At 32.7% G+C, this 26,825-nt stretch overlaps 1 protein-coding gene across 8 annotated transcripts in view; it reads left to right on the top strand.

Annotated features, from left to right (window-relative positions):
* Positions 1-2,426: 2,426 nt before the first annotated feature.
* LOC121119063 (CUGBP Elav-like family member 1) overlaps positions 2,427-26,825 on the top strand; it is a 220,002-nt gene continuing 195,603 nt past the window's right edge. For 4 of the 8 annotated variants that reach the window (XR_011780281.1, XR_011780286.1, XR_011780287.1 and 1 more), the window contains exon 1: positions 2,427-2,763. Coding sequence is in view for 3 of the 8 variants with exons in the window: in XM_071888791.1 (XP_071744892.1) it covers positions 2,666-2,763 (98 nt within the window). In the remaining 5 variants the exon portion in view is untranslated. The remainder of the gene's footprint in view (positions 2,764-26,825) is intronic. The other 4 variants (XR_011780282.1, XM_071888797.1, XM_071888792.1 and 1 more) reach the window with 1 other exon arrangement.

Here is a 26,825-nt window from a genome sequence, read left to right as displayed (position 1 = left end):
ATAATTGAATGTAGTAAGAAATAAAGTTCACTACTCTGGAGTTAAATAATAATGGCAAGAGCTAAGGAAAAGAAAATTCATTCTTAAAATAATCAACTGTAAAAAAAACAGCCAGTCTAAAAATACATTCGATTTACATCACTAAAAATATTAACGCGAGTACAAAAAACCCTCCCTATTTTAGAATTACTAACGTATCAAGGAGCGAGGACATTATAGTCATTATGGATGCAAAAATTGCCAAAATCCCCGTGAGAATACGACGTGTGTTAAAAAAGTAAGGAGACTTTGTATTTTATTTTATTTTTAGGAATAAATATTTATATAATTTCCTCATTAATATAGGAAGCTTGTGATATTATTTTTTGACATTCTGGTTCAACCATTCTTTATTAATAAAAAACTATTCATCAAATATTTTCTAAATATTTCATGATCTCGTCATCATGAATGGGCAAAATGCCATAAGGCAACGCTTCTCAGGTCCCTAGATGCTGAAGCTAAGGTAACAAGGATTATGAACATTGTGAAGTGCTCCAGGAGCCTGGTTTTTAAGGTGGCAAAACGAAGAATGATGGAGAAGACCTTTGTAGAAGTTTCTGTAAAACTTTGAGAAGAAGATAAAAGAGGACCCCTCCAAATCAATTATTCACCTCGCCAACGAGTTCTTCGTGGCTGCTAGAACCATCAGGAAGGCTGTAAAGGGCGACATGGAATTGCCTCATACACAAAGACCCCACACCAACTTCTAACAGAGGTCATGAAGGTCAGGAGGCTCGAGAGGCAAAGAGATGTGGCCCCTGCCTCGCCAGATTTGAACCTGCTGGACTTTGCTGTGTTGTACACTTTGGAGAGCGAAACCAAGGTAACTTTAAGCCCATTTGTGTACTCACTGAAGCCCGTTATAGTAACTTCGTTGGACATCTTGTGTGGGAGTTTGTTATGACCTCCTGCAAGGTCCTGTTTGTAAATTAAAAAATAAAAATAAAAAAAACATTCAAGTATTTTTAAAACAACATCTCGAGTCCACGTTTTGCAGCCCAACCCTGTACATACCAAAAATCTTAGGCTTTACAAGCCTACCATTTAAATAATTTAAACATATTACAGCTATTGTTTATTTTTTCTATCAAAGGTTTTAAAACATAATCTCCATGGACCTCGTCGATTTCGGTAAACATTATTAGTGTTGGGACGATTAATTGGGATCGGTAAAATAATGTTTAATTTACGATTCCGATTCTTATGTATTATTATTCATTACTGGTATTTGACTATTTATTATTTTTCTAAGTTATGCTAACAAAAAAAACTATTAAATATATCCGTCAAGATATAAAAAACGACTTTGGGAATTTGTTACTTCAGTCTTGTAATTTTATAAATATTGTAATAAAATAATGTATAATAAAATGAACAAAAACTTGGAAGAAAAAATTGAACATGTGAATAAAAGTTTTCTAAACACATGCAATCGCTTCAGATATTGTTATTTTAGGGGAATAAGACGTTTTGTAAAGGGATCTACAAAAGCTCGCCTTTGCCAAATTTGCCTGTGGAAGGTTTGCAATAGGCCATAGCCCATAGGATACTCGCCTTGGAAAAAGCTCACCTGGCAATTGAATAGCCTTCCTTTATTTGATATAAATATTATTTACATTACATATAAGAAGGATATTTAATTCTATTAATTGTAAGTCTTAGAAATGTATGACAAAATTGTATTTTTTTAACTATTATTAAAAATAATTTAGAATCAGAATTCGCATCGGGATTTTTTTTTTAATCGTCCAATCTCATGTTAATTTGAATGGGGTCAATTGATCCCATTCACGAATAAATACAAATCAATTTACTATCGTTAAATTTTGGCAACATATTTACATACGATTTGAAACATTTAATATGAATAATAGACACGGGATTTGAAGTCCTTCCAAATAATAATAATTTAATGACTCTTTGGCCCTAAAATGATTCCCTTATGCATCCATTGCCTTTTTCAATCCACAGTCAATAATTAACTCGGAAAACATTTCTATGAAAAATCATTGGCAACAAAAAATGTTGGCTTTTTAACGAATTTTATTTATGAAGATATATTTATTAGTAGAGGTATGACTAAGTACGGTATGTAGTAATCAAACAAGCTATTATTTGGACTCGTCCATTCTTGCTTGCCCCTTCATCCTCGTAAGAAGATTTTTATATTGAGAACAAAGTTCCATGCTGTAGTTGTTGTAATGTACACACTTCTTTTTAAAACAAGAGCAACGTTTATAAAGCGTGCAATGGGGGCGTGCGCTTACTCCTTTTTTTTACGATGACTACTACAACGACGGACAAAAAAAAAAAAAAATACGGAGAAGAGAGAAATAGACATTCCCAAAAAGGGAAGAAAAAAAGGGAAAAAGTATATCAACACTATTCAAAATTAGTTATGATTATCATTCTCTATCTAGTGCGTGTGTTTCTCCCTTAAGATTGTTGTTTTTATTTATTTATTTAATTTAAGTGTGTCAAGTGCGTTGGAAGGGATCATACGAGAAGGTGTATTGGATATATATAATATATATATATATAACGATATAATTTGTTATATATACAAGTTATATTAATTACCATCATCAGCTTACCTTCAATTCCCCCTTTCCTTCTTTTCACAATGGATCTTCTTCAAAAGAAGATAAATAATTTATCGAATATTGCTGATAAATTAAATGCCAATACTAAATTAAAAGATACTATACTTCAGCCAACAAGGTAGGCTCACAACTTATCCTCTTTATTCATCAAAATAGAAACCGGTTTCATAGGTCTCAATTCACCCCACTCCTTCATCTAAACATTTCTTAGCAACAGAACCCGCAACAACTGACACATGTTTATAACTTAGTCGTTTCTCTATTCCTTACAATGCATTAATCTTTCCTCTTTAGAACTACAAAGAGTAATAAATTGAAAGATTTTATGGTGTAATGGGGACATATTGGGGCCCAAATTAAGTATCTTAACTCAATTCAAGGTTATAATCTATAGCTCAAATATGATTTATCTTAAAATTGAGTGTGGGGTTCACTTGTATTTTTGCACTAGGAATTTTTGACCAATTTCTATCAATAAATTATTCTTTTAACCCTTTGGATGTGCTGTAAATTGCATCTGAAGTACTCAAAGTTGATCATCACAATAAAGTAATACGAAATGTACATATTTTATTGTTAAAAGGGGGCATATCGTGGCCAATATCAGGGACTTATAACAAAGTATTAACTCATCTAAAAAGTTTGAGTACAAAGCCTCTATAATTGACTCAAATATGTGGAATGGAATATTGGGCTGTATTTTAATGTGAAGTAAACAAGTAACTTGGGATTTTCAACTTCACTGTATTTTTTTCCCATAGTATTTTTATATTACCCCACAACATGTGTGGAATACCTATTTGTGCCACTTAAATGATTAACAATGAGTTAAATGTGTGATGATAACTCACCCCAGTCCTACCCCCCTCCTAAATAACAAAACCCTAATTACGGCATTGTTACTTGATTGCCAAAGTCAAAGAGTGCAATATTTGTACAACTGACTTTATTTCGGATCGATTAGGGATAAAAAAAGTACAATATAATTGTAGACAATTATCTGATCCTTGCAAATATAAAATTTAATTTATTGTCTACACTATATAAATATGAATCTATAGTGCTACACTAACATATTTTTAATATATATTAGAATGAGGTGTGTTTGGCCCAGCGAGCAAAGTTACTTTATCTCATCAATTAAAGTGAATTACATTTTTATTTCAACAAATAATTATTATTAATCTATAGCGTGCCGTAAATTGTACTCAAAGTACACAAAATTGAATGTCACAATAATTGAATGACAAAAAGATAGATTTTATTAGAATGGGGCCATATCAGGGCCCATATAAGTCTCTTAAATCAAATAAAGGTTCTACACTATCGCTACAATTCTTGGGTATCTTAACTCATCCCAAAAATTTAATTATACAGCTTTAAATTGACTCAAATATTTCTATGAATTATTAGGCTGTATGTACATTATTTATACATGAAGTCAAAAAAGTAATAAAGGGTTTCTCCATTTTTTGATTTTTGTTCTAGATTGTTTTTATGTTGGAGCAACACATGTAATACTTTGGCCGTTAAAGAAATGGATTTAGTCGTTAAGAAGGTTGTGCCTTTATCGGTCTGTCTCATTTTGATATCCAAATATACGTCAGATTTTACCATTTTTCTTCATCTGAATAATAAAAGTGTTTTATTTATGATAAAATTTGGTTGTTTATACCCTCAAGATTGCTACTATTAGCAATGCTGACGCTATATTGATAATGCTCTATTAATAGGCAAGAGGGAACAATAATTAATTGACAGACAAGGACTCACGAGAGGAAGACTAAGGCATCATCAATAAATTAAATAACCCCGAAGAAGATTCTCATTCATCGTTCAAAACACTGAGCAACAACTTGTTTTGTGTTCATTTTTTTTTTTTGGGGGTGAATAGGGAATTAATATTATATTAAACTATACTCATACAATCCTCTCGCTCCATTTTCCCTTTACATAGAATGTAATACTTATTGTAATCTGCCGTCTTTGTACTATGTATAGTCAATTAATTGATTCTTCCTTTTCTATAGGCTATGTACATATGTCATTAATTATAATTACATGTCAATTACTATTGTAACCTAGAGAGGGGAAGGGAACGGAAGCCAGATATAGTAGATGATGATATATTCAACAAATCCTTTAACTCCTGTTCTTTTACATCTAAGTAGACGTCATGATTCATCCGTTCATTTAGGATTTAGCACTAAACCCACGAGCAACCATCTGAATGTTTAACGTCCGGCACGACTTGTCGGGAGAGGCACGGTAATACTCAAATGATTTTAAACGATAATTATGACGGACAGAATTATGAATTGGGAAAAATCCAAATACAAAACAAAGTTAATATCACAAGAAAACGATGCCACAGAGTAATTTTATTTTTCGGACTTAAATTCGACTTCCATTTAGTGTTTAAAATTTGAGTTCCTGTTAGGTTTTCATTAGAATACCTAGTGGCTATTTTTGTACATCGAACAGAGTTATAGAGTATTTTCATTGACTTTATAAGTTGCATCATAATTGAAGGTTTCGCCATCTTGGGCTTAAAGATTATATTTTTACAATAAAAAATTGATCAATTTCCAAACAATCTTCATGAATCTTCATTTAATGGCATTCTGAATAAAAATATGTTTAATACCTGTTTTGAGTACTACTTGATGCCAATGATAAACAATAATATCTGAATATAATCATATTAATATGTACTTAAAATTCCTAAAAATGATCAATATTGTACAATATTTTTTTATCGCTTAAGGACTAATTAAGACATTTCCATCTATTTATGACAATGCCTTTGATTCATTTCCTGAGTCAGAACATATATTCACACTAATTAGATCTGCGTTAAAATGTTATGAAGCATAACATTATATCATATGAGAGAATTCAAGGGACTAAAGTGCGGAGCATACTCAATCACCATATTCTAATTTAAGAATCAATAATAATTGATTCTTAAATTAGAATATAGTCGAATAATCTCCCAAATCCATCATTAATATTTGGAAAGCGTAAATAAAATTATATTTCAATTTAAAAATTGGAATAAAATATTAATATGCTTCATAAAATAATCTTTTAAAAATACTTTATTGATGTCTCTAAATTCATTTAATTATGGTGATATATTATTAAAAGGAACGCATATAAAAATAAAACATTTGATGCGCCATCTATATTTTTAACATACTTTACCATTACAGTTCGAATGTTTTGCTCAATTATTTCTTCTTTTATATGACGACGTCAACTACTTCTTCAGATTATCACTGTCTATTTGATCTCAATATTCATGAATTCATCTATAGAGCCTTTTCATTGACGTCATAAATTGCAACATATTGAAGGCAACGCCATCTTGGGCTCATAGTTGGTATTTTTACTCATAAAATGGATAAAATTCCTATAAATCTTCATGGCAGTTTATTCAATAGCTTTACGAAAATAAAAGACTTCATTGAATACTATTTAATGCTAATGATACATAATGTTTTTTTGATCGATTCAAGAGGTGAAAAGTAGGATAATTAGGAAAAAAAAAATCTTTAGCTAACTTTTATCTAATAAGATTGTATAAAGATGTTTATAACATATTTTGACTAGATATACTAGGTTTAATTCCTTTTATTTGTTGATCTCATTTGATATCCATTATTTCATTATCTTCCTTAATATGATTGGAAAAAGGTTTTTCATTCTTGTACAATTTAGTTGTTTATGGAATCAAAATGGCTGATATTACGGGAAAACCCTCTATCACTAACTATGTAACCTTTACGAATTCACCATTATAACTGATTTAATTGAAGGTAAATTCTGTGAAAAGTAGAACAAATTGCATACGTCACGAGTAAAAGGGATGAATCAAGGTCATCTCTGGTAGTAATGCATATAAATAGCGACATCTTGAATGTGTGTGTGTGGGGGGGGGGAAGTTTTATCGTTGTCAAGGCAATTTCCTAAAGCTAACAATTACGTTTCGTCAATGATGTGTACAAAACTTTGCTAAAATTAATATCCTTACAGAGATGTGGCTTCCATTTTCATATATAAATAGATATATTCTCATAAATTGATGCTTTTCATATGAATCTTCACTTAATTCTTATTTCCATAAATTACCCTGAAATTTTGTCCAATCGAAATTGTTTTACAACTAATTAATTACTTCCTCTTTTTAATTTATCAGGTATAGATTGATACTTCAAATACTTTTTATTATGTATGTACATAAATTTAAGGCATATGTCCATAATGTTATAACTATTTCTTATCAAAAAAACTACCAAGTGGTCCATTAAAATCTGAATACTTTGAATTTTAAATTCAACAAGATATAATTTATTTATTAACAATAGTATTTCAACAGAACTAATACTATAAATAGATGTGCATCTGAGCTCCATTAATCATAATGTAGCAGCCCTTAGAGGCAATGATGGCTTCCGGGTGGGGGCAGAAGGCCTGGTACCTGCTGGAGATGTAGTCCTCTGTCATGGCATCCTAGTGCTGGCTGACATTGGCTTTGAGGGCTTGGATGTTTGGATGACAGAAACTGCAGGTCTTCCCTCGATATGCACCCAAAAGGTGTAGTTGAGGAGGTTGCTGTTGTGTCTTGACGAGGTTGAATAGACACAAACTATTAAATAAAGGAATCCAGGACGACGGAGAGAAATGAGAAGAGACGCGGATGAATAGGGTAACGATATAATTTAATAGGAACACGTATATATTCTTATTAATACATAATCATTACTACTCTGACAAACATACACAATGGAAGGCTATTTATAAAAAGAATAATGAGGATAGTACTTTATACATATATTAAATAATAACAATAACTAAAAGATGAGAAGGTAGGAAAGGAGTCACGACTACATAATAGTTGCCATCAGGGCTATGTGTAGCCAAAAGTGTCAAAAAAGAGTCTTGCAACGGAGGAATAGGTTTCTTTCATTTTTCTATCCTTACAAGGCTCTTTCCACCCACTTTTTTGATAGCTCTCTATACAGTCTTTTGTGAAACCCCGAGATCTCTTGCATGGACCCTCATGGACTTGAGGAGATTGGCTAGGACTATTTTCTTTAACTCCTCCGGGTTCAATTCGGCATTTTTGACAGATCCCTGCATCCTATACAACGTTTCAGACTAGTTGACGACGTAGACGGTGGTCTTGGAGACACCCAACTGCTTGAAGTGTACGAATGGAAATTCGTCGATCACGTTCTAGTGTCATTTTCTCGACTTGTACGTAAGATAGAGAGCTCAGGTTTGTTTTGTTTTGTAACTAATTATTTATGCTTTAATATATCGAAATATTTGTTAATTTTAATTACTCAACCTTCATTAATTATTGAATTAGTTAGTATTCGGATTTCTATGGACCACCCGGTATTTTGTGACGAACTATTTATTTATTTATTTTGATGCTCTCTGAGTAACTAAAAATAGTTGGCCTTCAAGAGTAATTTAGAAGTAATTATAAATTTTCTTCTTCATTTAAATTTTATTAATAGAAAAGAATTATGTCATACAATTTTGCAATCACATATTTTGAACGAAAAAGAATCATATATGCATTGCATATATATGTATAATATGAATACTCCAATTGCAATGATTGTTTAATTTGAGTATCCAATCTATTAGAATTGATATTTTATAGACCTTTTATTCGGAGAGAGAGAGGCCTGGATCAAATGACGATAGTTAATTAGACAAATCATATGTCATATTCAGTAATGCATAATGTATGTCTTGCTTCTATGTAAAAATAAAGGAAACAGAAAATGAACGTGGTAATCAATTTGAAGAATGTTTGGGAGTAGAGCAGTCTAGCTGTGTTGATGTTTTATTAGATCAACTGCAAGCAGCTGTGACAGGAAAGAAATAAACACAAATCCTACTCCGTATGTAAGGACTGTTAACCGTCCCGTACGACTTATCTGCACATGTACGGGACTAGTAACGTAATAAAACTCAATAGGATTTTAAACAATAATGATGACTGGAAACATTATGGAATGAGAACTAGAATGGGCACTCAGTTGAGAACAAAATCTCCGCCTAAAATCCAATTGAGTTATGTATAACAAGTTGTTCCAAATTTATGGTCGATGGGTGTCACTCTGATTTTTGACCTTGACCTCTATAAATTTAATCGTCTCTTACTGTGACCGTATATAATCTTTGTGCCAAGTTTGATCAAAATCTAATGGTAACTTTTGGCGTTATCCTCGTAGCTAACAGAGCCAAAAACATAACCTTTATTAAACTTCGTTTGGCGGAGTTAAAAATCCAAGCTCAAAAGAAAGTTAATAATACAAGATAATGAGACTACGGTGTAATTTCAATTTTTACATATAAATTAACCTCCTCTTAGTGTTTAAAATTTGAGATCTTGTCATATTTTGACTATATAGAGGGCGCCGTTGTGGCTATTAAAAAGTCCCTATAGGCTTGAATTACACCATTGACAATTCTCAATTAACTCCGACTTCAAAAGTAACTTATACTTATAACTCTCAAACAAATCCTAAGTGTTACTCTTCGTCTTTTATGGACATACCCACTATTTTTTACTTTATACTATTGACGTGCCGCGAGCTGAATTTTGCTGCATGAGTATTTTTGAGTTTCTAGAAAAAAAAAAAAAAAAAAATTGTATAACTGGTATAAGAGACAAAGATGCAGGGTTGACAATTTCACAATATTCAGGTTCAATTAGAGATTGAATAGATCAACATGTCTGTTAGAATCACATAATTCACCAACTTCGCCTTTACTTTCCTCATCATTAAAATTCTTAATTGCCAATTTTTCATTATTCATGAGCTCAACAACATGAATTAATTCTTCGTCTCAGAAAAAATATTTATCGAATACGAATACTTACTAAAATTTTAACCAATAAATTCACTTCAAGATGTAACTACCATACAAGGTAGATAAATAAGTTACTATGATAATTTTGAAGTACTGAAATGCTGCCAGTGATATAGGAATATGAATTATGTTTTTGCTTAAATCTCAAGTGATATGCCAAATGAATTAGTAGATAGTAGATTGAAAATCAAATCTGACAATTCAAATTTATGTTTAATAGCGGCCGTCCTTAATGCATTTAGAAATATTAATTAATCTATATTCATGCAGCCAAGTTTGTCAATTGGTCTGAGAAGGACTTTAGAATGTGTACTTAATAAATTGCCTAATTTGAAGCAATATCGATTACTCCCGCTAGTCTTAGAAAAATCAGACAAATATTATTTTTCCAAATGACTGGGATTAATAGGGCAATTAATTTTTTTATGCCTACGAGCCAAGTTGTTTGTGTCGTTTTTTATTTACTTCATAAAACTCGAGAAGCAATTTGCGAGTTTTCCTCGTGGCACATCACTATTTTATACGTTTGATGTTCTGTCTTCAAGAGTTAAGTAATAATGACAATAGCTTTGGAAACTAACAAATTCTGTTTAGATTAGAAACTAAAAAAAGCCGCTCCTGTTTTTTGGAGCATGTTTGATGCACTTCCGATTATATTTGTCTTGCAAATTAGTGTGACCTAATTACATATGTACATCACAACTCACTAATGATACCTATGTTTATTAGATCGTCCTGTTTTTGGGTTAATACTATTGTCGCCATGTAGAGTTACTTTTTCTGATGGGCACAATCAAATAAGTTACTTTGCTTAAGTTACAGGGCTCCCAGGCTATTTTTGGCGTAGTACATGTTATTATAGTTTGGAAAATATATATATATACTTTGTGTCAAGATTATGTACCCCGTTCCATATACGATGCTGAACGTAAAAAAATGGGATTAGCTTTTTTTTTACCTAACATTACTCAAGATAATGTTCTTTCTTTTTGTTCAACAACTAGGGTTTAATTTTGATATGTTATGTTTGATAAAATAGCGAAATCGTAAATCATTATGCACATCTTAGCCACCATAAATTATTTTAAAGAAAGGTGCACAATATTTTTAACTGATAAACCGAATACGAAATATATGAAACGAATATAAAAAGTACAATATTTTACTCTTTGCATCGTATTTGGCCGGAAAGCAATACAACGATTTCGTTCCTAATGCCTTTGATAACTGAAAACAGGCTATTAATTAGACTGGGCACTCGTTAAAGCGCAACACTTCCTCTTAAAATCAAATTGAGTTATGTATGTATCTCAAAGTTATCGTCGATTATGCTTTTTTTTTCGTTTTGATTACCTTGATCTCTCAAAATTAAATACCCTCTTACTGTGACTATATAGCGAGAGGTCCATTAAAATTGGAAAACTTTGAATTTTAAACTTCTATAAGATACTTTAAATAGATGTATGTCTGAGCTCTCTTAATCATTAATGTAGCCACCCATAGTGGCAATAACTGTTTCCAGGCGGCAGATGTAGTCCTCATATCATCCCAGTGCTGGCTGACAGTGGCTATGAAGGTCTCGGTGTTTGGATGACGGACGTTGAAGGTCTTCCTCTTGACATACACCCAAAACCTGTAGTACAAGGAGTTAACATTAGGATTGATCAAAATCGATTTGTAACTTTGGCCGTAATCCTGGTGACTAACAAACCGACAAATAGAGGCAAAAACATTAACAAAACGTAATCTAAGAATGCACTTGTGATAATAAAATAAAAGACCCTGCTATTTGAACTAATTTTGCAGGAAGAGTAGTGAAGCCCCCGACCCGTGTGTAGATATAGGGGTTAAAAAAATGGTTCTAACTATTCTTTCCCTAACATTTTCCCGTCCGTAATTTTACCTCAAGGTGATTTTGCCGCGCCTTTTTATGTTTTTATTTTATTGGTTCGAACTTAACTGATGTATCTCAGTCAGATTAATTGTATAGCTAGGAGAAAAAAGATAAACTAAAATATTACTATTATTGACTTATTATTTATCAACCATTGATAAATGAATTTTATAGTTATTTCTGTTCTTCTTTGATCTTGAATTTTATACATTCATCCGATCAATTATTTTTTGGGATTTCAAATATTATTCAAAAATAAAAGAGTTGCTTAAAATACCACGTGATGTTGAACTAAAATTAAAACTACAACAAATATTGTACAAATGTCATATTAGGTGACCCAGAGGAATTTCTCATCAGAAATGATGTTTTTTAACACGGCATGTTGTGTGATTGGAGGGTGTGCTCTTTCAGATAGTATTAGAACTATTTCTTTATTTTTTTTTATTATAATGATTTGTTAATTATTTTATCATTACTTTCCTTTTTTTTCTTCTCTAACCTACATAATTAATCTGATTGAGACACATCACTAAACTTGAACCGATCATATACGAAATCTCCTCGAGGCAAAATTACAAGTCACGATAAAAAAAACAACCTTGGAATTAGAAAGGGGCTAACCTAAAATAGTCTGTACCACCCCAATAATTGCTTGAGGGGTATGTAAGTTTGGGAAAGTCAGTTTTTTTATTGTTCTCAGGAGAAAAGGTTATTGAGCAGGGCGAGATAAATATTAACTCAAAAACGGTACAGCCTAATTTATATGCATGAGTTATTGCATTGTTTAGATTTATCTATCTTCATATTTTTTAGTATGTATAAACATACAATATGTATATTGACTGCACTTGACGTGATATTCCCATACGATGGGTTGTTTCGTCCCTACCCGCAAATGCATGTCTTCACTCATTTATTTTATTTTGAATTAATCTATACATCTATATTCTCATGCTCTTCATCGTCCTCCTATCTATCTTCAACTTCACCCAGTCTAAAAAGCTACCTTGATATGGGCGTCGAGCAAGTCGGACATCCTTTTTCTTTGAACCTCCATCGTCGCTGTCGATCGTATACGAATGTTTAAATCCTACTGCATGATTCGTTGCTGCATAATGTATATATGTATTTTTGGTAAATTTTAGTAACATTGCCATGTAATCTTAGCCCGAACCTTTTATTTTTAACTAAAATGTTTAATTATTTATATATTTTACGTAACTACTTCGGTATTTAAATCTAAAAACAAAAAACAACAACAACATATATATAGTTAAGTGACGTCATGAGGACGGAACTTCATAAGTTTAGGACTGATCCCCAGGACTGAGCTGGACCGGGCCCAAAGTAAACTGGACACGACTCCAATCTTCAGACTTTAATAAGTACCGATACAACACTAGTAAAATGGACATATACACGTTTCACTTATTTGCCAAAACACCGCTCAGGAGTTTTCAACGGAAGATTTCTAGCTTATTACATTTTCAGAGGCAGAACGTAGGTGAGATATTTGAAAGATTTTGGGGAACAACGATATGGATATTAGCACTGCTGAGGTCTTAAAGATGACAAGGATTGACAGGAGACGGTTGACGAAGGCCCTGGGTGTGACCAAGGTTCCCAGAGGAGTGATTACAGGGAAAGAGGTTACAAAGCTCAGAAAAAAGATTGTCCTAGCTAGAATCTGATGGACTATTTTTCTCCGGAGTTACCTTGTGTTTAAGGTCACCAGAGCTCACACTTCTAAGAAGTCTCTGATCGACTCCATCTTCCTAGTATCCAATAATTTGGTTCGGGCTCTAGTTTTCAGGGGCTGCATGGAGGTCAGTACCCAAATCGCGTAATTATTGAGGTCAACGGAGACTACATTAAGAAATATATATTATAATGATTGTATCTCCTGTTCAGTTTTTGTTATTTGAATAAATCCTTTTAAAATTACCATTTTATGTTAATTTAAAGTATATACTGGTTGTAGAAAAAGTACTGAGACCTGCCTCTAAGTAGACATTAAAATACTCATAATTGATTAGAATGATGTTGTACATAGAAAATTTTATTTTAAAATGTTTCTTACTATGACAATGCACATTAATTATGGATCTGCCCACCATCAGCCTTAATGCCCGCCTCCACCCACTTCCGGAACCCCTTGCCCACATTGACAACGTAGTCCTTTTTTATGATCCTCCTCTGCTGGTTAATGGAGGTATTCAGGGCATCAATATTCAGGTGGCGGACATTGCGTGTCTTCTTCTCTATTTGCCACTAAATGGAGTAATTCAGTGGATTCAGATCTGGCCTCTGAGGGTGCCAATGGTTCTTGGACCAGATGTGTATGTTGCTACCCATCCACTCTTGTGCAATATTAGTAGTATGGTCCAAATCCCCATTCTGATGAAATGTGTACCTGGCCTTGTCGGACTTCTTTGTTGTCTTATTGATCTATGGGACACATTTTCCTTCAACACCATCAAGTAGTCGTCCACGGGTAACCGGTATCCAACAGGAAACCAGTTGATGCCACAACTCCAACATCATCACAGAGGTCGCATGTTTGGTCTTAATGACTGTCCTGATGCTGTTGTCAGCCTTGCCAAAGCATACCACCCGATCATTTTCCTTGTTGTAGACGGAGTCTACGGTAAAAGCCTTTTCATTAGATAAAAAATTACCTGGTTGCTGTTATGCTTCAGATCATTCAAGAGTGGTTTACATCGCTGAAGACTAAGTTCTTTTTGACGTTGGGACAGGAGTGTCCTCCCAATTCTTCCTCCAGCCTTCTGGATGGGTTTGCCCACAGTAGACTGATGCACCTTCTTCTTCTTGGGGTACTCCCGACATTCTCATCGTTGGGTTGATCTTATAGGATCAATTATAATCTTCAGGCTTCATTTTTGGTGGGTGTTCCACTCTTGAGTTTGTCCCCATCAGCCAAACAATTTCTGACCCGACGGACTGTGGCCTTGCTGACGTTTAAAGCCTTCATGATGTCCGATGTGGTCTTCCCGGCGCAGATTAAATTGCCAATAATGGCTTTTATTGCCACCATCGCGACATATACAGAATTTTTGTTTACAACATGTACATGAATCAAAGGCTTAGAATCTAAGCTATTCAAAAATAATCGGATCCTTAAGATTTAATCAACGACATTTTTTCAAACCTGTATTTTAGAAGATTTCATTACTTTTTCTACACCCGGTAGATCAAAACCCCGAATTTTGCTGATATAGCTTGTATATACTGCCCAATATTTCTTCAACATATTTAAAGGCAGTTATAGGCTTTGCATTCAATTTTGTGAGATGTAATGAGACCCCAAAAAGATTAAGGCTATGGGTTACAGCCTTTATTTGATAAATGAGACTTATATTCATCCTGTAATGGACCCTTTTAAATAAAATCTATCAATATCTCCTTTTTAGATTGTGACGATCAATTTGGTCTACCGTTAAATACAATTTGCGGCACACCCAGAGGGTAATGTGAATAAATTGTAGATAGAAATCGAAGAAAATTCGTCCAAGAATACAAATGTAATCCAAATTCAAATTACAGAAAATCTTTCTCACTTGTTTTTCAGTTGACAGGCCACATATTTCCTTATGTCATCTCATTTTGTATAGTCCTATGTAGATGTTCTTAGTTCGAATTAAAAATTACATCGCAAATGACCCGAGTGTCCTTCATTTCCTAATAACTAAAACTTCAAATGAAGTCTGTTTTAAATGTCCATCCCCAGCAGATATTCTTTTATATTTACTTATTTAAATGATCATTTCATTTACTTCGCAATATGATTAATTATAATCAATTATCATAAATATTTTCTTTTTCTAGTTTTTCCCTCTATACTTATCAGATATAGATAAGATTTTAAATACAAAATTCCTTTAAGAAATACTTCTACATCAATAATTATTTAAAAAATCAAAACTTGGAACTCTGATGTTTTCATCTGTACATATTTGTGATGTATCAAAATATTCATTCATAAACATAATTTTTTTTCCTTTACTTAGTATGTTGCCCTTCAACACAAAAATAGACACAAGAAAATATTTTGTAATTCTTCGACAAATTATTGTCAATTTCTATATTTGCAAATTTATATTATAAATCCTTTGGAGAGGGCGTCACAAATTGTACTAAATGTAGCAGAAAAATCATAAGTATTATGCCAAAGTTAGAAATTAATGGATTTTATTTCAATAAAGTTTCATAAATCAATCGAAAGCTTTAAACTACACATATTGTAAATTCTTGGGTATCTATAGTTCATCCCACAAATCTTTGTACAATACCTATAGTTGATTCAAATATGTCCATGAAATATTGGGGTTTAATATTATATTGTAATGTAAAAAATGAATTTGACTTTACTGGCCCGTCAACACAAAATCAAGGTAAAAAATATTTTTCTCGAAATAGACCGGGGATTACATTTGTATTCTTTAAACGAATATTTGTTCATATCTGTCAAAAAATTATTCGTATAAACCATTTGGCTGCGTTGCAAATTGCACTTAAAGTAACCAAAATTAATGGTCACTATAAAATAATGAGAAATTGATAATGATTGATTTGATTTAAAATGTCATATCGGAGCCAATAGAAATCTATAAATCCAAGTTGTGGTTTTAAACTATAGCTGCAATTCTTTGGTATCTTAAACCATCCCACAAATTTTAATAATAAGCCTATAATTGGCTCAAATAATAGGATGTTTGTATATGTACCACATGTGCGAAAAAGTCCCAGGTTTAAAACGTAGATAGCGTTTTTTTTTTAAATTCAACACTTTTTTAGTTAGTACCAACCTTCAGAAGACATCTGACAAAATATCATGACAATTTGTTATTTAGTTATTAAGTTATTGTGGTAAGTGTGATGCTCCGTTTGCTATTTCTTAAGCAGTGGATCAAAAACATTTTTTTGTTTTAATTTTACTTTTGATGGGAAAAAATACCATTCTAGCTAAGCGATGGCTTGGAAAGTATTATTAATACTCTGCTCCGTCAAGCGAATATAATAAAAAAATCTCATGAATGAAGTTTCTTTTCCTTACCTGTTATTATAAATTAACTCTTGATTAGTATTGTAAATCCTTTATTTTAAATTATTCATCTCATTTTTTGGTTGCAACTTGTACAATTTGCTTATACAAGTTACAACTTGTCCACAACCTATACAATGTGTGTTATCAAAATCTGAACTAATGTTAGTACAACTATATTTGATGATATATCGAAAGAACAAGAAGAGATAGAAACTTGAAATTTTATTTAATAAATAATCATATAATTAAGTTAAAATTTATTTAATATGTAGGTGTGTTTAGGGATTTTTTTAAAAAAAATCAAAAAATTAAAATTATTTGCTAAATTAATTTGAAAAATTAAATAAAATTTTTGGAAATAAAAATTCAGGTATTTTATTTTCTAGTAAAAAGGAAAAAATCCTGAGTTTGGGGGGGGGGGAGCTACAACCCTCCCCCAACCCACCCACTGCAGACGTGCCTAATATGATTCCCTTTGTAGCCACAGTGGCCTCTAAACGAGTCCTTAAGTTGACCCAAATGCCTCAAATCAGTCCTGTCCTGTATACACAGTAGTGTAGGAGACCAACTGGATGTCAATGTTCCTGGGCTTTGTTACTACGCGGAGCCTTTGTTTGTTCCTTGATTAAAATGAAAACAAAATATTAAAAAAAGTTATTCGCAAATTTTCTTCATAAAATCATACAACTTTGGTAGAACTTTCCAACTTGTAACTCTACTCCACACTCTCCCTTTTAAACCTTTTATGCTGGCTCAGTTTTTGGTTACGCAGACTGTATAGAGGAATGTTAGTATGTATAATACTACTATTTATATCATCTTATTTTGAATTTTGTATAAATACATATTCATATAAGAATTTATTTTTAATATACATATATTTATGCATCGTTTTCCCCAAATTAATAATATTTCAAATTCCTTTTTCTACTTATTATCTATACATCATTTCTTTTGAATTGAAATGCTCTGTTGATTCACTGATATTTATTATTATGATTGTTATAATTTATCTTTGACTCATTAACATAGTTCCATATGAATTCAAATTTAATATAATTTTTGTAATACACATCTTATTTTGAGTGATCGCAAAGTCGTCATAGTTTCTTGGAAAGCGAATAAGAATAGGCCTACTCACATCTCAAAATTGGAATACCCTTTTTTTCTTTTTTCCACATGCGATCTGATTATACGAGGTATGTTCAAAAAGTAAGGTGACTTTGTATTTTTTTAGGAAAAATATTTATTTATTCATCAATATTTATGTTGTCCCCTTCAAAGTAATCCACTCAGGTAGAATACACTTGTACCAACGCTTTTTCCAATCCTTGAAGCACTTCCCATAAGTTCTTTTCGATATAGTCTTGAGCTTTTCCAGCAATGTAGTATTTATTTCTCTAATCATTGCAAATCTCCGTCGTTTCATAGATCTCTTCATTTTGGGGGAAAAGAAAAATTCACATGGGACCAAATACGGTATATGCAGTTGTATTATTGTGGTGTTGTTTATGGTCAAAAAAGTGATGCTCATCCAACTATTCTTTTGGTCAAAATTAAGCAGTTTCTGAACAAACTTCGCTGACACTCTTCTCATACCCAAAACGTTCGAAAACAAATTATGGCAAGAGTCAACCAATATATTAATCTGCAACTTCTCTTATAGTGATTCGACAGTTTTCAAAAACAATTTTATTCACTGCTTCAACGTTCATCTGTTGTTGACGTGCTTAGCCGTCCAGAGCGAGGCTCGTAATTGGCATCTTCCTGCAGAAGTCCTCCTGATTTAGTAATTTTTTTTCAAAAAATTTAATATTTAAAGTTTAACTTTAAAAAAAAATCCAAAAAAATTAATTTTCTGTGAATGGCTATGGATTTTGAAATTTCTCTCCCAAACATTTGAATTTTTTTCCAAAAAATTTAATTTTTTGAGAATAGCTGTGGATTTTGAATTTTTTTTTCCAAAATTTTAATTTTTTCTTATGTAAATGAAATATATATACATATATACCTGTGTACGCCCCTAGTTTGTGAATGTTTCCTTCGTCTCATGACTGATAGCAGCTAATTAAATAATACCAGTTAAGCTACTCGCCTTCTAAATATGTTTTAAAATTGTCTTTGCGAGCACGTAATTTACGGGTTCTTTCATTTAACATACCGGCAAGTCATTTTTTTTTGTACAACTATACATATAAGTTATTTGTCAATTAAGAAAGGATTTTTTGTGTCCAATTTTCCTCAAGATATGTAGATAATGTTGAACTGGTTTTTTTTAGTGGTACAAAAGCCATTCGTTCATACTTTCACTCATATCTTTTCTTGTCAGAGAAATGTACAAAAAAATAAGATATGTGCCCCTTTTCTAAAAACAACATTAAAAAAAACCCAAACTATTTAATGACACAGGTGGTTCTATTCATATAAGATTTTTTTTTATATGCATATAAAGGAAATTCCTTGAAGCCAAATGAATCCATTAATATGGAATATAGATGTTGTCTATAAATTAGGTTCATACTTAAGTATGTGAGGTTCTATTAGTTAAATTTATCCTATAGAGTGAAAAATTGTTCAAGTCATGCTTGGTTCATACTTAAATTCAATTGAATGTAATTTATATAGTCATTGTTGTTAATATGGATATCAGTTTCATCTTTTCAAGTTATGATAAAGCATTTAGAAGTGAGCTCGAGTCTGCGATTGTAATATAAATGACTATATCATTTAGGGATGTCCTTAATATGGTACATCAAGCTGGTCCCGCCCCGAGTCCGTCTCTTCCTTATCATTGATCCTTGAAAAAGTCCCAAATTTTGGAGAGACCTCTCCGAGGCATTATTATTGTCTTTATTATTATAAAAAAGTATTTCATTTGAATTAGTTTAATTAAACTTTGAATGTCTTTAAAATGCGATAATATTTTGATCGTAGTCTTAACTTATCCTTAATTTATGTGTAAATCAATCTTCTGTTCAAGGTAACGGATAAACTGTTATTATTTACCCATTTTAACTAACAAAGTATTGAAATTCATGGGAGGATCATGGGTGAATTAGGAAACAAGTTTATTAACTATTAATTGAAACCCTAAAACAAGGTTTAGTCAATGTGTCCGCTCTCAGAACTGATGGTGAGCTCCAGGTTGTGGCGGAAGCTGCTGCAGATCCTCTGGATGTACTCAGCCCTCATGGAGGCCGAAGGCTTGTTAAAAGACGTCTTAAGGGCGGAGTTGCTGTTTGCTGTTGTGGCGTCTCCTGCAGGACCTGCACTACACGTCCTGCCTAGAAAGACTAGTCTAGGGGGTTGATGTCTGGGCTCTGTGGCACCCAGAATTCATTTTTCCTGAAGTGCATGTTGGCATGAAGCCACTCTTAGGTTTTATTTTCCAGTGTGAGCAGGTGCTTCATCTTGTTAGAACATCCAGGGAGAATTGCAAACGATGGGTTCGATCTATGTGACAATCAAGGTGTCCAAAATTTTGACACCACCACTGATGGGGACTTGTTCATCTTCATCAATTTATGAATTTAGCGTTTTCTAGAAGGCCGACTTCATGTGGTTGACGGACACGGAGTGTTTCTTTCCTACTCCTGGACAGTGTTTCAAGTCCTCTCTACCTTCAACTGCACGGATACATTGTAAATAGTCTTATTCGAGGCCCAAGTCTGTTCCCTGAAGGCCTTCTGAAATAATCCTGATCGGAGGAGTGCTATGATCTCAGTTCTTTCTCCTACTGTGTTCTCATAGTGGCGACTAGGACAATGTTTTTCTTAGCAATTGACATCCAAGTATGTGTTCTACATTATTGCTCATCGGAACATTGTAAGAAAATTACTTTTAACCTCTTTAAATTTGCAAAATAGAGATAAGCAAATAATTAATGGTTGGCCTGGTCTATTTAGGTACTATGAACACAGGTACACGTCGTTTCCTCAACAGCAAAAAAAAAATATATTTTCAGGATTTTTTTAATTTTTTTAAAATGTTCCTTTAATTGATCAGATGGAGTTGCACTGATTGACTAATTAGCAGAGTTAACATTTGTGTAACGGAAAAACTATGTTTAGAAATGATAAAAGGAGAAACGGTTGTTGCGTGTGCTCTTTTTTTTCATTCTTTAATAGGTATTCTTGTTGTTAACTTCTCCCTTTTAAGTAAGCATTCTTGCCTATCATAGGTGTTAATTGTTTAAAAAAATGCATTCCCCCTTCATGTAAAGCACACCATTTTCATTAATGATCATAAAGTTGATTTAAGGTGTCGTTTGACTGGATATTCAAGGCTATTTATTATGTTCTGCAACGCAAGTCTTTCACAAAATTTACTTTTCAATTAATTATCAGCTACTAAAAACCTGTTACCCCCTTATTCAATACATAGTCCACAAATAAATGAAAAATCGTCCAAGCTTGTTTTTGGGTTGACGGGCAACAGATGTGTATTAGGGTGGTCCTTAAGAAAATATTTTTCTTTTAATTGTTTTACCCTTCCATTTTGTTCCTTTCATAATAAAACCAAGCCGTGCAAAATATTTTTGATTTTCATTCATATCAAACGGACGCAAATGTTGATAAATTTACAATTTAAGTCGCAAATTGAAGAGCCGTATAGTCACATGTTAATTTTTGGCATATGAATATATTTTCACACTTTAAACCGATTGAGATTGTAAAGAGGTGAAAATAAAGATATTGAAGTTATTAGTGCATAATAAGATCCCAACCTACTCCACATATTGAAATTTTAGCATTTGACCATCGGTTTAAAATAGGTATATGAGTCGTATGTGATTTTAAATTGCAAAAAATAATAAAAAGGGACAAATCTTTACCTGGGTTTTTTGTCATACATTTATATATAGTTGTAGGTATATGTGGGCTATCAATACAAAAAAAAAAACAATTTTGGAGAAAAATCACGAAAAGGAGAAACTCCCAATATAGTATTTTTACTTCGTATACCGGGTGTTCCATTAAAATCTGACATAATACTAATTCAATAATCAATGAAGGTTCAGTGATTAAAATGAATTCATAATTTGATATATTAAAGCATAAACCATTAGTTACAGAACAAAACAAACTGGAGCTCTCTAGCTTACATACAAATGAAAGAAAATGACACTTGAACGTGGTTGGCGAATTTCCATTCGGGCACTCCAAGCAGTTGGGCGTCTCCATTACCACCGTCTACACCGTCAACAAGTCCCAAACATTGCAGAGGGCTATATCAAAAAGACCAAATTGGGCCCGGAGGAGTTTTAAAAAAAAACAGCTTTGGCCAATCCCCTCACGTCCAATATATCTTGGGGTTTCACACCAGACTATCTAGAGAGCTATAAAAAAGTGAGTGGAAATAGCCTTGTGAGGATGGATAGGCCACTTTTGACACCAGTAATGAAAGTAATCCATCTCTTCTGTTACAAGATTCTTTTTTATCCGACTTAAGAGTTATTTTTGAACTATTTTATGACACTTTTGTCCCTACAAAACCCTGATGCTAAACCCTTCAACTATACCTTTTGGGTCCGTGTCGAGGGCAAGGCCTGCAGGGTCCTTCATCCAAACCCTGATCCCTCAAAGTAACTGTCAACTAGCACTGGAACACCTTAAAAGGAGACCACATCTGCAGCAAGTGCCAAGCCTTGGCTACATTAATGATAAAGAGAGCTCAGACACACATCTATTCATAGTATTAATTTGGTTGAAATTATATTGCTAATTAATAAATACTATCTTGTTAAAAGTTCAATGTGTACATACTTTAATGGACCACTCGGTATGACTATGTACAACCTAATATTTCATAGACATATTTAAGTCAATGATAATCTAGAATTTTAGCCATAGTTTAGAACCTTTATTTGATTATCCCCGATATGGTCCTTTCAAGCATAAGATCTGTCGACTTCTTATACTTTTATTGTGACGATCAATTTTGGCTACTTTAAGGAGAATTTACGGCGTCTCCAAAGGGTTAATAAGAATAATTTGTAGATAGAACGTGATTCTCAGCTAGTGGGTCAAATGAGACAACTTTTTTAAATCCCCTATTACAATAAGCACGTGAGGGTTAATATAACAAAATATTTATTTAATGAGATAAAGATAAGTTACTATGTAATAATATTAATGATACTCCTCTTTTGGGGTGATATCCTTATTCATTAGAAGGTAATTGTTCTTCATGGAGAAATTGTGTACTGAAATGTAATTTATTCTACAAACGATAATTCGTCGAAAAATACAAATGTTAACCCTATTTATTTTCGAGAAAAATAATTCTAGCTTGTTTTTGTGTTGACAGACCACAAATTTATGTACTATAAATATTTTTCTTAAAATTTGCTTTATACATATGTTCGACTGTAAGAGAAAAAAATGTATATATATATATTTTTTTCAATTTAGATGAGTTTTTTTCTTATCTATATCTTCTCCTGTCAATCAGTTGTTTAATTTTTTCTCTTTATACCATTTATTATGGACTTTATTGGAGCCAAAAAGGGTTACGCAAACGACTCCTTGTAGTCAACATAAGTAAAATTCTACATAAAGAAGCAATCAGTTCAAAAAGTGAAAATAATTGTTGTTTTCGTCAAAGTTTATCAATAATAACTTATTGTATGAGTATAGTGTTTGGGTTTGGTCCTAGACCGTTCCGAGACAATCATAACTTTTAGCGGACCAAACTCATCTGGTCAGTTCAGTCCAGACCAGTATTAATAAAATTCGGTTTCGACAAATTCTAGACATATATTTTTTGACGAAGTCACGTGTGTTTCAAAGTTGTGAATATCGACCTACAATAACGTCATTTGAAGTTCAATTTGTTGCATAAATTATATTTGTGCAACTCATAAAATCAGGTTAGGGAAGAATGTCGGTCTATACATATTTTCAGACCGAAAAAAATATGTTCAATATGTTTGGTGTAAATTATTTTAAAAATGCATGATAAATTATATGAATTTATATATAATTATAATATTTTCCCTGCGTTAATGCCACCCAAAATCATTTAACAGGCAGCTGATATTAACAAGGTCTTAATTAAGGTGTACCATATGTCTTGCTCCCGCCTTCTCCTGGGGTTCTTTCAAAAATCCCTTCTCTACATATACATAACCATGTCCTTATGTGTCGGCTTCTACTAATTTTTTACTAATATCTCCCTCCAGCCTTCTTTCCGTGCTCTATTTTTCCTTACAAAAATATCAACTCCAGTTATGGAGTAATATCAACGCTCCTAGTTGTGAAAAAAGTGTCGCTACACCCACTACCTTCTACAAACATTAATAACGTGGTCTTCGTTTTCCAACTCTTTTTGAAAGCTTAAGTCCGTCCATTTAGAAAAACAAATACGTGGCAGTGTTTCACCATTTTATTAAATGGCTCATGAGAAAAAGGTTTACTTCTTAATCAACAGTCGACTTGAACAATGCTGACGTTATATGAAAATGCTCTATCTGTAAATATTATTTTTTTTTTCACTTGTGTCTTGAAGCATAGAGAAATCAATTTAAATGCTCTGATAACGAATGTACTACTGAGTCCTATTTATTTGTATGATATAATTTATTTTATATGGTTTTATGGTAGAATGATGTAATTACACTCCAATTATTATTGATAGAATGGTTTCTTATATTTATATAATGTACCATATAATCGAACATCATGAGCCAAATTGTTTTTTTAATGTATAAATACTCCCATATAAGCCAAATATTTCGTCGTATTTTGCCATTATTGGGTCCTTTTGTTAAGAGTCGTACATGGTGATATGGTTAGAAGTGTGACAAATGGATTTGGATGAAGTGATTGGATTACATCTCTTCAGACACTACATGAATATGATACACCACTTTCCACACAAGTATTTGTATTGATCAAACTAGCTTTGATTACAGCTTTTAAAAAAAATGTTGATGTGACGGTTGATAAGGGCAAAACGTAATTATATCTATTATACTTAAAGTGTTCATCTTTCATGTCCCATACACTTACATACCACAAGCACATAATGCATTTGAATATTTCTCTCTCTCTCTCTATTTTTTTTTTTGTAAAAGTAGATATGAAGATGACATGCCATTATTTATTAAAGTAAGATTCGAGTTTGCTATCAAGAAATAACTCCAAAGGTTCAAGGGAAATATTTACTGGGATGCCCTGATAAATCCGGACAAAATTCAATTTATAATAACACTTGTATCCTTGCACTGAGTTCACATCAGATTGTCTCAGTTAAGAGGTTGCAGTCTTGTGTATAATATTCTTCCAATTTTTTGTCAAAGTAATCACTTAGATTCATGTAGCAGACCAAAAGATTCTCTGTCATCGGAAACTGAGAAACGGAAAAAGGTCATTGTAAGACTCTGCTCTCTAGTCTCAAGACGTCTAATGTAGGTAACGCCATCATTTTATCAGATGAGAAAAGATTAATTATAGAACACAAAAGGAACCCTCAAAATAACAGGTGGCTCCTCATGTCCACGGACTATGTCCCCTATGTGTACAAGTCCAAGAAATCTAGCTCTATCATGGTCTTGGACGTCGTCACCAGCATAGGGAAGGTCATGCCACAATTATTTTTCAAGAATGGAGAAAAGATCAATTCTAATATGTGTGTGTGGAGTCTTTGAAGTTCACTGTGCTTCCGTGGGTGTAGGCAAAAATCCCTGAGTCCTACGTGTGGCAACATGACTCTGCTCCCTGCCAAACGTCCAAGATCAGCCAAGAGTTAATCAGCACCAATTTTTCCGATTTCTGGCCCCCAAGACACTGCCGACTCTCTCGATAACAATCTGTTGGATTACTTCTTCTAGGGAAAGTTGGAGAGGGAGGTCTGTTCAAATCACCACAACAGCACGGACAACCTAAAGGCAACCATGAAGAAGGAGTGGGTGAGGGTCTCGGCTGCAGATGTGGAGAATGCCTCCAAGAGCTTCAGGGCCAGGATCGAGAATATGATTGCTGCTGAGGGCAGTCACATTGAATTAAATAGTACATAAATGTCAAAAAAATCATTGTTGTTTTATTGCTTACATCTCTATATTGTCTACAATTTTAGAAAGCCACTTTTGAATTTTGTTCAGATTTATCTCGGCAACCCTTTATGTGCTTAACTAACACATAACGTTTACAGCAAAAAAATATTATATGCCCTTCCCCTGCAGAATTAAACTGTCGGTTAAAAACTTTAAAAGTGTGGCGGGCCTCATAACTAGTTATAACTTGTATAATTGTTATGATCTGTAGGTTATGGCGCCTTTCCTATCCTTTGTTATGCATAATTAGCTAAAAAATATTTTTGAATCTGTCGTAATAATATCCTTTATTTTGAATAGTCATTTATAAATTTGTATTTCGTAGGAATTATTACATATTCTTTGATATTGAAAATAACTAACTAGATACTTCATTAATTCAGACTCATATATATAGTTCGAGTGTCTGTGCTTTGAGTTCAAACTATGTCGAGTTTTTTAAAAAATATTTCGGACGAGTTCGAGTAATTTACATTAAAAAAAACAAATAAAAAAAATCGTTTTTATATATGTTGAGCTTGGATAATACTCGAATCCAACTCTATTACTTATAATTATTATTCTTTTTGTAGTGTATGCAATGATGAAAGTCCAGTGTAGAATGGGTATGTTAAAAAAACAAAAAAAAAAAACGAAAATCAACATGGTAACCCTAACAATTTGAAGAATATTTTGGAGGAGAGAAAGATTAACGCTCATGACGTTTCATTAGGCTAGCTATAATCAACTGTGACGAATGAAGAAGGAGAAAAGGATTTATACTTAATAAAATTACTCCTATATCGATCTCCAATTATACTCCGAGTCCAACAAGGACTTACAGTGAAATATGAAATAATTAGAGAAAATTTTGATTCAAGTTAGATTACACAACAGCTTTTATTATTTTTTTATGATGTTTTTGGAGGGAAAATACACCTGTAAAATTACTCCTTCATTAGGCTGGAAAATAATTAAAAAAACCTATCTCTTCTTGGAGAACTATATGTAATCAAGGTTAGGATTATATGAGGGAGTCAGATTCTGACGACGAGAGGAAGGAGAAATTTGGTGCAAAATATATTGTTGAATCATCATCCATTAATCTTACATTAAAGGAGAGATACTTTTACATCAAATTGCGAAATCCTGATCTTCCACTTATACAGAACGTTAGACGTATAATCAGTGATGGTGATGATGAGATCCCTCTGTCTAAGAAGACTTCTGACGATCTAGCCATATTTAATTTGATCCAACTACTAATTTGGACGTTGAAAGGTC

This window comes from Lepeophtheirus salmonis, chromosome 5 (genome assembly GCF_016086655.4).
Source record: "Lepeophtheirus salmonis chromosome 5, UVic_Lsal_1.4, whole genome shotgun sequence".
Classification (NCBI taxonomy): domain Eukaryota; kingdom Metazoa; phylum Arthropoda; class Copepoda; order Siphonostomatoida; family Caligidae; genus Lepeophtheirus; species Lepeophtheirus salmonis.
The sequence above is the reverse complement of the archived record's forward strand: the minus strand, read 5'-3'. Positions and strand labels throughout refer to the sequence as shown.